At 50.5% G+C, this 14,477-nt stretch overlaps 1 protein-coding gene across 10 annotated transcripts in view; it reads left to right on the forward strand.

The window, feature by feature from the left end:
- Positions 1-14,477, forward strand: part of CLEC16A (C-type lectin domain containing 16A) — a 196,458-nt gene that overhangs the window by 165,515 nt on the left and 16,466 nt on the right. For 2 of the 10 annotated variants that reach the window (XM_072835796.1, XM_072835799.1), the window contains exon 22: positions 8,164-8,311. The exons of 6 other annotated variants lie outside the window; for them this stretch is intronic. In XM_072835796.1, the coding sequence (XP_072691897.1) occupies positions 8,164-8,177 (14 nt within the window). In that variant the 3' untranslated portion in view covers positions 8,178-8,311. Of the gene's footprint in view, positions 1-7,674; positions 7,784-8,163; positions 8,312-14,477 lie in introns of those variants that run through there. 2 more of the 10 variants (XM_072835795.1, XM_072835798.1) reach the window with 2 other exon arrangements.

Consider the following 14,477-nt stretch of genomic DNA (forward strand, 5'->3'; position numbering starts at 1 on the left):
AAATTATGAGATAAGTTTGCATTTCATACCTTTCCAGAAATCTCTTTTGATTGTGGTCTGACCTCAGAAGCGAGGCTTCTGGGAAAGAAAGTAGGTATTAAAATCACTGCTTCGAGCATTTGTTGAAAACTTCTGAGGTGGCAGACGATTTGTGTTGTGGATGTGAGATAAAAACAGATTAGTTTTTGTCTGTTGCTCCGGGGGTCCCTCCCTGGTGCTGGTAGGTGATGCGGGCAGCCACTCTGCCCAGCTCACTCCAGTGACTTAAAAAAAAAAAAAAAAAAAAAAATGTGATCCCAAAGGCTCCACGTTACTTCTTGGAGATGATTAGGGTCATTTGTGCTCCTCTTTTTGCCTGGTAGAAACTGGTGAAGGATGTCTGGAAATAAGTGCTCAGAGCTGCGGCTGGAGCTACCACTTAGCAGTGCCTGCTGCTGTTTTATCGGCCAGTTGCTACCTATCAGTCCCCATGCTAAGTCCTCACAACAGTGCGTAAGGCAGGGATGACTTCCTCCATATTATTCCCAGGGAAACCGAGGCTCAGGGCAACACAGGCCAGCAGCAGCAGGCTGGGATTTTAACCCATCTGTCTGCCCCCAAAGCCCACATTCTCTTACACTGAACCTCTGTTTCCCTGTCCCTACCCCAGCGCTCAGTACCTCCAGCCAGCACCTGCCCCGGCTGGCCCCTCCTTAGAGGATGGCTGGGAAAGCACAGAGGTCCTGGAGAGTCGGGAGCCGCTCACCTAAGGAGAACAGCACTGATCCCACCACCCCAAACCCACCCCATCCCACCCCCGTCCCTGCAGCACGGTGACAGACTGAAATGCTCTTTCTCTGCGACAGGTGATGTGCCCTTCACAGGCCCAGAGGAGCCCCAAAGAAACACTCCAGCTGTTCTGTTTAGAAGGCAGGATGTGCTTCTGTCCAAATAAGTGCTCTCACGATTATTTATTAATTGTGAAAGGGAAGAGAAAAAAAGAATAGGGTTTCCTGGAAAGGGATAAAAGTTCAATATGATAAACTCCCGAAAAGCAATCAAAGGCCAATGAGGCCAGAAGAATAAAGGACAGAGAGAGTAAGAGAGATGATGAATCAAAGTGGCCAGTGTGTGAGCAGCACCCCGGGAAGAGGCCATATCTCATGGTGACGGAGGCACGCTGAGTCTCAGAGCAGGAGCAGCCCCGGGGGTAGCGGTGGCAGCGAGTCTGGGAGCCGGCCTGCAAGGTCATCAAGGCCCTGGGGGATGAGCTGCCGATGACAGGGAGGGACGGGACCGGTCAGCAGTCAGCTGTCCCGCCGTCACCACGGGCTTGCTCTGTTCATCTGTGTGCACTCTTACCCGAATGTAGAAACTTATCAATAGAAACTGTAAAAGTGCAAGAAGGAAAGCATCACCACAATCCTCCCACAGCAGAGAAAAGCATTGTTAATATTTCTGCTTTCTTTTCATCTGTGTCTTCTTTTTTCCCTAATTTTTAGCTGTCCAAGAAATACATGAGTTGATTCTTCTTTTAGAAAAGTTAAAAAAAAAAAAAAAAAAGCTTTCGAAATGGGACTTAAGTCCCCTTTGAGTACTCTTTCCTACTCCCACCCCTCCCCAGACACCCCACAGTTTGGCTTCTCTCCTTCCAGATCCTTCTGCATGCCGTTGCTTTCTATCTGTGCCCATAAGCAGCAGACAGGATGGGACCACAGCCCATTCTCTGCAATTCTGAAATCCAGACAGCGCTGAAAACCAAAGGATTTTTCATAACTCACTTGGTGGCAGAAACTGCCTTGACCTATTTGTAAGGTGTTTATAAGAGTCGCAGATGCCATTTATTGTGAATGTATGCATGTGTTTTTCCTGCAGAAATGCAATATTTGGGGTTTTAGCTGTCAGAGATAGGCTGAGGGTGTGACTTAGTATGTGTGTCAGCCACATGGCCTTTAAAGCCTTAAAGACTCTAATTTCTAAAACACGTCTAGCCTCAGGGTTTAGAAGAAGGAGTCCTGAATCTGTAATTGTCTTATGCTTTGGGTTACTCCTCCGACTCTTTAAACCTAAACAGAATTCTAATTCCAAACACATTTCTGCAGCTTAATTTTCACCACTGTGAGTAAAAATCTTTATGTGAACAGGTACAGATTTCACTCCTTCCATTTCGTGGTGGTACAGTATTCCATAGCATGGGTGCATGGGGTGTCTTTGGCTGGGCATTTGATCGTTTCTAGGTTTTCACTGTCCCAGGCTAGCACGGAGTTGGACATCCTCGGATGCACCTTTCTGTGCACACGTGCAGCTCAGAGCTGCTGGGCTGTGGGGTTTTGCTTATCCCAACATTGCTGTCACGTCAGAAGCACGTCCCCGTGCTGCAAAATACCTCTTCCTACACTTCATTACCAATGGCTGCCTAGCAGTCCGTGGTCTGAGTATTGCCTCTCCCACCTGCCGTCACAAAGTGCTGGAGAAGTAGTGGCCTAGACAAGAATGTATTGTCTCTCGAATCTAGAAGCCGTGGTGTTGGAAGGTTGGTTCTTTCTGAAGGAGGCCGGGAGAAGCCATACCTCTCTCTACTAGGGTCTGGTACTTTGCTGGCAGTCTTGGGGTTCCTTGGCTTGTACAAGCATCACTCCGATCTATGCCTTCATCTTCAGATGGAGCTCCCCCTTTGCATGCCATGGGCCCACCTTTCCCCTTTATATAAGGACACCACTGACCCTGGATTAGGGCCCACCCCTGATGACCTCATCTCAGCTCCTTACATCTGCAGAATGACCTTGTTTCCAAATAAAGGTATATTCTGAGGTACTAGGGGGTTACTTCAGCATTAGAATTTTGGGGAGACACCGTTCAGCTCTTAACAGTCTGAAGTTCAGCCGAAATTTACTTAGCCAAGCCACTTACATTGGCTGCTTAACGTTGTTTCTGCTGCACTCTGCATCACCTATGATGAATATCCTTACACAGGAATCTTTTTCCATGTTTCCAGTTATTCTTTTGGAAACTATTTCTTAAGGTCAACAAGAATGCCATATCTAAAGCTCTTGATAGAACCTTGCCAGGCTGCTTTCCAGGAAGCAGAGTAGGGTGGGGGACGTCCAGGGGGATGGCCACACCTGTACCCCCACTTTCGTTCAGTGGGGCTCTCCAGTGCTTCAAGGCAGAACTCCTCCCCACGGCATGTGTGCACGTGCCTGCCGGCATGGGCACGTGCATGCTTTCTACCCAGCCTCATTTTATTTTGCCTCTTATTCCTGCCAAAAAGAGAGTCCACAGGTTAACAGCAAAATAGAAGCCGTAGCTCAAAGTGTCTGTTTAGGGCATGTTCTCTTACAACCGCATATACGAATAAAGATTTCAGAAATACTGGGCTTTCTGGGCATCAGGCATTAAATCAATCAGTGAAATTTCACTCACAGGGCAGCTTGCCAAGCAAGACCAGGAGGCAGAAGTAAGTTCTCTGGTTTAGTCCAGTTTGCAAAGCCCACAGCCGCTACATCATCCCGCTACTTCGAAAGGCAGTCGAATAATGAGCACTCAGCCACTCTGGGGGGCAGGGGCCGGCCAGGGAGGGGGTTCTCAGGAGCCGTTCAGAGCCAGCCAACCTGATGGCTTTTCAGGGTAGGTGATGGGAGCTGAGGCCAGGTAAAGAGCCCCAGCAGCTGGGGCTTACTTCACGGGGACCTCAGAGAATGAGACAGAGGAGGCATCTTTAAGAGAACTGGGGTTTTGGTGCTTGTGGTGAACAAAAGGACAGGCAGGGGCTAGGTGCTCGGGTCCTCCCAGCGAGGAGCAAGTGTTGCAAGACAGGCGCTTCACTCAGCAAGGCCAGGCCAGCGCTGCTCGCCAGCTTAGCGCAGAGACCGGAGAGCAGGATGCAGGGAAGGATAAATTTAGCCAGCATTTCAGGGGAAAACATCGATCTCAAATGTAGTACCGTCTTTTAAAAGAAAGTGGAAGCTGTAGGCCGGTCATTTGGGACAATTTCACTTGAACAGATAAAAGCCCAGGAAAAGCGAATGCGTACAGCCAGCTTGCCCTGCTGGCGGGTCCGGAGGAGCTTCCTTCTGACAGGGCAGCCGCGCTCTGCCTGGGCATAATGGATGGCCCACACTAGCCCCCCTGACTTGTTCCCAAGAAACGGTGCTGCCTTGTCTTCTGGAAAGATTTTTAGGTTTCTATTTCCAAACCCGAAGGTTCCTCTTCATGAGGAATGACGCCAGGCCCGGCTCTGAGTTTGCTGGCAGCTGGCCCAGGCTGCTGACATCTGATGCACTTCGTATGTCAGAGCCGGGTCACCACCAGCCTCCTCCCTGTGTGTCAGAACCAAGCAGAGGACATCTGGTATCCATAGACAGATTTACTTTTCAAAATGAAACCAAACCAAAAAACCGGGCACTTCTGATGTTGGCACAACGGGCATTGTTTCTACCTGGGCAAAGCCAACAGAACCACGGTCCCAAACAATAGAGCGCCTGTCTGAATGATGTTTGCACAACCTTACTTGTCCGGTGGCCACAGCATCCTCCGTGCTGCCTCGCGCTGACACTGCTCCCTTGTTGAGAAGGGGAAAAAAGTCCAGTCTGTCAATATTTGGGGCACTAATCATCTGCATTCGGGCGCCAGGGGTCATTGAAAGGCTGAGACGTTTCCAGGAATTCATGGCTCTAAAAACAAGCTGACCGTAAAGGATTTCCAGCGAGGGTATGAAAGGAAAAAAACCCAAATCGCAGCCCCCGCCCCCACTCAGCAGCCCCTAGCATTGTCCATCGGGTCATGGATTCTTGGGAAGAAATGAAGTCAACGGTCAACGTACACAGTGATGCGGGTCCGAGTTAATAATAAATGTGGAGGAAGGAGAAAAAGGATGTTCAATATTTAAACATTTCAGAGCGCTTCGTTTGGTTTGCCAGTTACTGCCCGGGGCCAGGACAGGTTCTATAAAACCGGACGCCCTTTACCTATCTCTGTGGCCAGCCTCTGATCCCGGTGCTTCGGGTTGGGAGGGTAGCAGAGCCTCTTTGAGGCAACCCCAACCTAGCAGTGTGTCTTCTTACTTTCTCTTGGCTTTTAAAGAGAGAAAGACGGAAAATGGTGAAAACCGAGACTTTGATGGGGTGCTCATGGAGAGTTTTTAAAAAGCTTTGAGGTCATGTCTGAAATTGTTTCGATTGTCCCATATTGGCTTCTCTTAGAACAGTATCATATATGTATATACATATTTTTTGGAACTGTTGCATATTTTAATATAAATTTTGTGCTTTGGTTCTAACCTCTAAAAGATAAAAAGGCTTAACAGAGAGACGCTGTGGTCACATTTAGCAAAGGTCTATCCAGTCTACCTTCTTAGATACATTCCTTAAAAATTGCCTGTAAAGCAGAATTGTGTGAATCAATTCCTTTTTTCTTCTTGACACACATTATATAAAAGGAAAAGCATACCTTTGAGGGGGTTGGAAAAAACATTTGGCCCCAAGACATAATAAAATCATGCTTAAGGATGCAGCAAACTTTAGAGTCTCTTAGTTAAAGGAAATCAATACTTTTATGATGAAATATTAATAATACTAAAAAAACATAATAAGTGAAAACTACAAACGCAGAACAGCCGGGTGATTTCAGCGTCGAACACATTAACTTAGCATTTGCAAGGAAACACAAAGGGAAAGCAGAGCATACAGGGCCCATCCAAGAAGCCCCTCTGAGGCCTTGCAAGCCCCCTTATCGGGGGGTTTCCATCAAGAAGACATACATCTCCTTCAGTGCCAAGATCATTTCCAAGCATTTTGTTGAAGCAGTTGCCTTCTGGAAATGGAAAGACGAATCTAAACTGGAGAGGGGGGAAAATTTAAAAAAATAAGTAAACTGGAGAGGGGAGTGCATGTGTGTTTGTATACAGCCCACACAGACACACGGAGGTACACACAGACACACAGGAGGCAACGGGGACAGAGAAAGGGAGACCAAGGAAGAGCCACCTGTTGGGATGCCCAGCCGGCTGTCGCCTCCCCTTCCTCCATGAGTTTATCCCACGTCTTTAAGGACGATTTCATTCGGCTCCACCTAATGCGTTCACAACCCTCCCCCCCAGCCAAGAAACCAACAGAGACAGAACCCATTCATGCATGCCTTGAGCCAGGCGTAACAAGTAACAAGAACACCACCTTCTCACATACTGTGGTTTGGTTTGATTTTTAAGTAGGCTCCCCATCCAGCGTGGAGTTCACGGCCAGACTTGAACTCATGACTCTGAAATCAAGGGTTGGACACTTAACTGACTGAGCCACCCAGGCACCCCTCGTATACTGTTTGCACATGAATCCCTTAAACTTTGATATCTGGCTCTATTAACTCCTAAGGCCTTCAGCCATAACCACTCATATGAGGAAGAATCTTGCTTTGCATTGTGCGGTTTCTCCAGAGAGCTGAGCCATTTCTTCTCCCACATACCCACATGCGTAAAGACACGTACACATGAAAACCCCCAGTTCTTGCCTCATTGGACCCAAGCTGTAGGTACCACACATGCCAGGTAAATAACCCAGACAGCTAGTGCTGACTGGACTCTTGAGCTAAACCAACTCCCTCGGGCCTCCCTGCCCTGGGAGGTGTGCCATTGGTCACCCCCTTGACACGTGAGCACATGCCGGTTTGCAGGGTGAATGGTTCCCTTGTGGTCACATGCCCATGTGGGGTGGCCGGATCCCTGGCGCTTTCTTCACAAACCCTGTCCCCTTTGCCCAGGCAAAGGGCCTGTGCCCTTCTCACGGCTCCCCCTTATAGATGACAGAGCCATGCATACAACCACTTGATTGCCCATGTCCCACGGTCTGACATGATAGAAGGTGACAAAGTCCTGTCTGTTTGAGGACCTCAGCTGTGGCTTTTGAAACTTGCTCTGGGCCAGCACCCATCGCAATCTTTTTTTTTTTTTTTTTTTTATTTTAAGATTTTATTTATTTATTTACGAGAGACACAGAAAGAGAGAGAAGCAGAGACACAGGCAGAGGGAGAAGCAGGTTCCATGCAGGGAGCCCAACGCAGAACTCGATTCCGGGTCTCTAGGACCAAGCCCTAGACTGAAGGCAGTGCTAAATCGCTGAGCCACCCGGGCTGCCCCCATCGCAATCTTTGTATGGCTCCACACATGCTCCCTGATTCTATCTGACTCATGTGGTTCCAGATAGTATCTCCAGGTCTTTTTATGACGTGCAATAGGATGTCATCATCTCTTGGTCTGGCCTGACCCTAATCGGAACACACAGTAAGAGAGAATTCAGTGATGCGGCCTAGGTGCAGAAATTAACCGCCCCACACTGTAGAGCCTGAGTCCGGGACACAGGTCTACAGCTTGGCTTCGGGAGCCTGTTAAGTGTGCACCTAGGGCACATGCCTCCTGCAGAAGATCAGAACTGATTCCCTGGCCCCTTTGCACACCACCACTTTGTAGAACACACAAGATTAGTGTACCCATCAGTGTGTCCTGAGAGCACAGAGTAGGGCTGGTGAGATGAGAAACTTGCCAGAAAGGACCATGTGATCAAGGGCTGGCGAGAGCCTCAGGGAGTGTCCTTTGCAAGTGAGGCTGTGGCCGACCATCCCAGGTTCCACCCCCTTTGATGCTGGGACTGCAGGAGTCAGGGGTCGGTAACCCCTCTCTAACCCGCCTCCCTCTCACTGCTCTTTCAGCCCTGTGTCCTGCCTCAGTAGAGAGGCAGCCGAGATGGCCACTGCTGAGCTTTCTAGTGCCTTCCCTGAGAGACTGTTGTGGAGTTCTGTGCTTACTAATGTATAGACGGTAATGCCACCAGGAAGGGCAGGGGCTGGGCGAGGCAGGGCCCTCGGGAATTACACCCAAGTCCTGGCAGGCTTCAGTTTTAAAAATGCAGAGTGAGGTAATGCCACCCTAAGAGATCCTCTGAGAGACCTAGTCCACCTGTGACCCCCACATCCAGGGCAGCACAAGGGTGCCAGCACAGCAAGGTGTTGGTGTTCCCGCCGCCTAGATGTACCCCGGCGGCCACGTGGACACAGAGGCCTTGGCTCTCCCGCGGGTGGCAGCCCACTCAGGCAGGCCCCACCCAGGAGCAGAAACTTGGAGGGGCAAAGCTGGGACAGGACAGAGATGGCGCAAAAAGGAAGCAAGATACTGAAAGACCCATTTTTTCTCTCCTGCAGGTTTTCAAGTATAGTCCTTAAAATCCAAGAGGATTTGTCCATGGATAAAGAGCTATAGGCTAAGAGATTCTGCAAGTTCCCAGCTATTTTTGTATGTTGGACATGTTATCCCTTTAAAAGCAACCAGAAATAAAAGCCTTTAAGCATTTCGAGGTGCAGCCAGTCAGTGATCTAGGGGTCATCTGTGGTGAGGTTGCCCAGGCTCTGCCAAGGGAGATATTAGAAACACCCCGTTTCCCAAGCACCTGATTTGCCTCCTAGACCAGATAGGAAGTGCACATGAAGAAAATCAGAAATCACTTCCAATTGCCACTTGAGGGGGAAGCCCATAGACAGCTCCCAAGGCCCAGAGTTTTGTGCATATCCCCCTGAAACAGGACATCACGTGTGTCTCACCAGAAAGGGAAACTGGAAGGGTCTCTGTGCAGGTTCCAGAGCCTTCTACCTTCACCCAAACCTCAGAGTCATAGCAGTAGGGGAAGGAACTGTGGGGGACCTCCCAGGGGTCCTGCTGGCCTATAGGGTTCTGAACCGTATTCCTATGTTGGTAGATTCTTTCATTTTTGTGTGAATTGCTTGGAGGAGGCCCGAGTGAGCACTCAGGCCTGGCTTCGCCCATCGTGGGTACACTCTTGTGAGGCTTGAATCTGTACCTTGCCTCCTCGTCCTCCCATGCACATGTTCTTTGAAGAGTTGAGGGTAATTTGAGGGCATTTCTGGTGTGGCCGCCAACTCCGTGGCGCCCGGCCCCCACTGCTCTTGGGCATCACTGTCCTCTTGTGGGGGGCAGGCTTCAGAGCCAGCCTCCCAAGTCCATGTAGTGTGGCCTGTAGATCCCATAGGCTGCAGTCTGCCCAGAGCCCACCCCCCAGGCTGAGGCTCCAAACTCAGTCCCACCCAGAACCTGGCTGACTGCAGTGGGAGGACAAAGGGCAGCGTCGGGGAAGGAGCCATCGAAGGGAGATAGGCCGCGGTACACTTGCTGTCTTGTGTTCTGTGCATGAGGTCACAAGGCATATTGATTTCTGACTGTTTCCCAGCAGCACAAAGGAGAAAGCACGAACGCTGCATCGTGAAAACCTGAGCTGCAGCGGGTGCTGTGAATTTGCCAACACAAGGCAAGCTCAGGCAGGGCATCCTCACCCCATAGCCCTCACTTGCACTGGGGAAGGTCAAAAATGCCTGGGTTGCCTCTCCTGAATCAGCAGCCCTCAGCGGGCTTCATTCTGTGCTTTTCAGTGGGGAACGAGCACGAATGAATGTTGGTTTTTGCTAAGATGGACAGCTCTGGCTTTACAGTCTTAGCTTTTTCCTAAAAGGGCTCTTAAAAACTGAGCTTCCCAGAAGCACAGCCACAGGAGACTGAAACGGCTCAGAGTCACCCATTTCAGATGTCCTTGGCCACGAGGCCAGGATGCTGACACCTTGGTCTCAGCCCAGAGCAGAGGCCAGGCGCTCGTGGCCCACGCAGCCCAGAGATGCATTGGGTTTGGCCTGCCTGGCCTGGGGTGGCCTGCTTCTTGTTTAGAAAATAGAATAGGAATTAAGTTGTCAACGATTTTAAAAATCAGGAATTTTTACATAAAATCCGGATATCCAGCTTCTCTTGCAGGACAGGAAACAGTGGCCTCATGAAGACTCTTGCTCGGAGACAGCAGTAGTCAGGCAAGGCCGGGGGGGTGGGGGGTGGGGTGCGTGGGCGGGAGGCTGTGCTTTCCTGCCTCTTCCAGGCGTGTGACCAGTGCCTTCCGTCCCCCGACACAGACGCTGAATGTCCATGTGCCATGTTTATTGTACTGACAGAAGGGAAGTGTTTCTCAGTGCCCACGTCCTAACCAAATAAGGGAAAGCAGATGCCTATCCTTCATGTGGGTCCCTCCTCATTCACCGACCTTACTGGTCCAGCCCTGGGGTGCCCGAGTCTGCAGCTCATAGGCCTCAGCCTTCCAGGTACCTGCTTGCCGTCTCTGTGATTTTCAGAGGTCGGATCTGCAGAGGTATACGGGCAAGCAGGCAAGCCCACCCCTGGTAGGGCACCCTGCAGCCGGACAGTTCCATTTTTAGCTCATGTGTAAATGAGAGTTTCACTGCTCAGAAAAAAACGTTTGAAGAGTTCAGTGAGATGGCATTATGTTTCCAGAATGGGGCACCATCCCCAGGCAGGCAGCTGTGTTGTCCAAGAGGGTGTAGGGACAGGAACTATGCATGTGAGCCAATGTGTCATGGGAGCGAGGTCACCCGGGACAGTTTTCCCTGGGGTCTTGGCTCCCAGGAAGCACAGAGCCAAATGGTGATGTCAGCTTCCCATTGTGGAGGCTGTTCTGCTGTGATTTTTCAGTTTCCACCCATATTTCATTGTTGGACTCTCGTCATTCCGTTTATGTTTCAGTGTTGTCAGTACTCAGTACTGTAGCACGTGGGTTTGGGATTTAAAATCTAAGCCACCTCAAATCCTTCCTGGAAGCAGGTCATATGTAAGAGCATCTGTAGGGGATGAGGCTGCAGGGCGAGAATTGTGCCCTTTAAGAGTGTGCAGAGTCCCTCTGGTGAGCAGTAGGCCCAGTGGGCTCTCTCCACTTCGACCCTCTGCAGGGTCCCCATGGAATTCCCAAATGTTCAGCTAGCTTTCATATCTTCTGTTTTTTTTTTTTAAGATTTTATTTATTTATTCATGAGAGACAGAGAGAGAGAGAGAGAGTCAGAGACACAGGCAGAGGGAGCAGCAGGCTCCATGCAGGGAGCCTGACGTGGGACTCGATCCTGGGTCTCCAGGATCAGGCCCTGGGATGAAGGCGGCGCTAAACCGCTGAGCCACCCGGGCTGCCCCTATTTTTAACCAGAAGTGGTTGCATGTAACCCATGTCCTTGGAGGAATTAGAGTGCCACACAGCACAGGCTCTGGGCAGCACACAGAGGTCAGCTAGGGCCTCCCTACCCCTCAGAGATTTAGGAAGCCTTTGGCTCAAACCCCCTCAGCCACACACGTGTAAGCCTTCCCACCCTCTGGTCTCTCATAGTCCTGCAGCCACCAACACCCTCCCACCGCCGCCCCCCCACACACACACACACACCCGTTTTCAGGTCTTGGCCCTTGTGCATAATCTCTGCATGGCCTGGTAGGAACGCAGATGGAAACTCAGTCCCTTCCCATGTTTCCACCTAAAAAGTCCACTTGCACCATATAAGGAAAGAGTTGAAGGCACATTTCCTAAAGATTGGGCGGGGGGTGGGGGGGGGTATGAGGAAGGCCTCCTCTCCCATCTCTATTGTCCCTTTCCTTCTTTCCCCACACTCTGCCACTCCCAAAATTCCCGCAGAAAGAGCAGGGCAGCTTTCCCTAACCACCTCTGGAGACCTGCCAGTCTCTGTCTCCACAGAGCCCAGCTCACATTCCTGCTTTAACAAAGCATTTTTGCAACTGTCAGTGAAGATCAGGTTCAACTACATAGTAAAGAAAAACCCCAGAGAGACACTCATTTCCCTCTCAAGTAGGGAAGCCTGGATGAAGGTCAGGTGCTCCACAAAGCACCAGACCCAAGCCTCTACCCGCTCCATGCTCTGCTGCCCCTACTATGGGACTCATCCTTGTGGTCCAAGATAGCTGCTGGAGCTCCAGCCATCACATCCATGTTTCAGGAAGCACAGCAGAGGAAGGTATGCCCCCTTTCCTTTTAAGAGACACCTTCCTGGAAATCCAGCATGCTGCTTTCATTTCTATGTCCTTCTCCACAATTTAGCCACATTGGCCATGCCTAGCTGCCAGGGCCTGTAACTAGACCAAGGGGAAAATGGGTACTGTCCAAAGCCCTCTCAACCCCAGACGATCCCAGGTGTTAGCTGTTAAACTAAGGAAAGCTGTTGTACACACCACCAAAACATCTTGGCAGTGGAGTTTCTTACGCCCTACATGGGGAGGCCAACTCCTCTACAGCTGACAGGGCAGGCTGCAGGAGTACAGAGAAGTAACCCTGCTGGTTGCGGAAACTCTTGGCCCAAGCTGACCCTGAGCTGCACGAGCCTTAAAGAATGGGGAAGGGATTTACGGAGATAGAAAAAGAGGAAAAGAGAATTCCAAACCAACGGAACAGCCCGGCTGAGGCCAAGAGCAAGGGGTTCTTGTCGCTCTGAGGTCTGAGGACCCACCTGGGCTGCTGCGGGGCAGGCGCCCCCATCTCAGAATGCCCCACCAGTGATTCTAGGGGGTAGGGTTTGAGGAGATCTCTGGGGTTGGGAACTTCCCTGAGTCTGGGGACTTGTCCGAGTATCTAAGCATAAGTGGAGACAAGCCGGCAAAAACACCTGGGAGCACGAGGCAAAGCAGGGTGGGGAGGGGAAGGAATCCGCTCCCTCCTTCCCTCCAGTTGCTGCCACGGGGGGAATGGGGCCCAGTAATACCAGATCTGTTTTAAGAAGCCAGAAATCCAGATTTGTACATAAAACCTCCCAATGTGTCCGTGGGGACCCAGAAGACAAACGAACCAGAACCTTGGTATGAGTGAAGCAAAACACGTTTTGTGAGCCCTTGGGCCGCAGCAGCCAGCTCTGGACCCTGACCCGCACTGCAGCCTGGTTCTGGCGGGGAACGCTTTAGTGGGCGTTCTATCCAGAGAGAAGGGGGTGTACAGAGTGTGCTCAAGGTACATTTTTCCTTGGCCTACTTCCCCCAAAGGGTCCTAGGGTTCAGACCAGATGGAGATTTGTAAGTAAAAAAGAAAGCTCTTGGCCATTGAAGGCTAGAGATCCTCACCAACTGTTCCTGTTTTTCACATCGAGACATGGAGGCTCGTACAGCAGAGGAGGCTTGTCCAAAGCCACAAAGCCATTCGGGCAGAGCCTAAACCCAGACTTGGGGCTCTGACTCCCAGCCCAGTGCTCCCTCTATCAGGGAGCCTAAAATAGAAGGCTGACCTTTTTGTGGTATTTCTGTGCTTGACAAATGCCAGAGAGTTACTCATGAGTTCATCCTCCCAGAATAACTGGCAGAATGGGGCCAGAGGGCAGCAGGAAGACCCCAGCCTGCCCCCGTTACACCCTTGCTCCTGGAAAGCAGGAGATGTGGCTGGCCCTCGGCGCAGGCCAGCCTGCTTCAGGAGTGCTGCGCGGGGGCCCAGCTCTGGGGAGGTTCTTGGGGAGCCCAGGGGAGAGGATGTTGGAGGCCAGTACAGATCTGATCCCAGGGGTGCCCCAGGGACCCGGGAGCTTGAGCCTCTCCAGCTCGCGTCCCTGCCTTCATCCTCCCTTCTATTTCTGGTACAAAATAACAATCATCATAGGAATCTTGACAAAATTCAGAAAAGCACAAAAACTAAAACTAAAACTCATGTAATAAAACCACCTAGTTCTCCCAAGACTTTAGCTTTGATCCTTGCAATCTGTTTGCTCAGCTCTGCACAAGGAGGGAGGCAGAGCTGGAACTTTTTCTTTTCTTTTTTCTTTTCTTTTCTTTTCTTTTTTCTTTCTTTCTTTCTTTCTTTCTTTCTTTCTTTCTTTCTTTCTTTCTTTCTTTCTTTCTTTCTTTTTCTTTCTCTTTCTTTACAATAGGAATATGTGGGATGTGCTTTTTCTAATCTTTTCTCATTTACTGTCTTGAGTATTTTCTTCCACAGTTAATCTTCTCTCACACCAGCATGTTTAGCCACAGCAGAGGATTTCACCACCTACACGTATTCGAATTCATTTGGCCTTTCCCCCACTGCTGGGCCTTTCGAGTCTCCAGCTCCCTGGTACACACACCAGTGCTTTGGACCTCGTATCACTCACTCTGGAGATCCGTCCACAGTGCCATCCACAGCATAAAGTTCTAGGCGTGAAGTCAGTCAGATGGCGTGAAAAATCGTATGGCCTCTGATACACATTTCACAGGCTGTTTTTGACACATACTCAGGGAGAGCCAAGAATTTTATCTGCTGGAGAAGATCTCAGGGAGGCCTCTCCGCCTGTGCCCTTGTCCCATGATCTCTGGCTGGTCTGTGTTTGCAAGTATTTGGCAGTCCATATGTGTTTGACCCGTGCCCAGAAAGCCTCTTGGCACCTCCACTGAAGCTGGTTCATCAAGAACTGCCTCGCAGGGATGAAGCAAGAGCTGGCCAACAGGCTCTCTGGCCACAGGCACTTCTAAGTTCTTTCCAGAGCCTTCCTGGCCCTCTGACATGTCAGACTGGCTCTCAAAGTGGCCGCCGCCTCGAATGGGGAAGGAGCCCCTTGAAATGACAGGGAGAATCTGGGCACCTGGCAACAAAAGAAAATATCACTGAGCCTTTCTGGGTCCCCAGCGCCGTGGGTGAGGGGAAAGGGGTACAAGAGGTTTTAGCAGC

The sequence above is a fragment of the Canis lupus genome, chromosome 8 (genome assembly GCF_048164855.1).
Source record: "Canis lupus baileyi chromosome 8, mCanLup2.hap1, whole genome shotgun sequence".
NCBI lineage: Eukaryota > Metazoa > Chordata > Mammalia > Carnivora > Canidae > Canis > Canis lupus.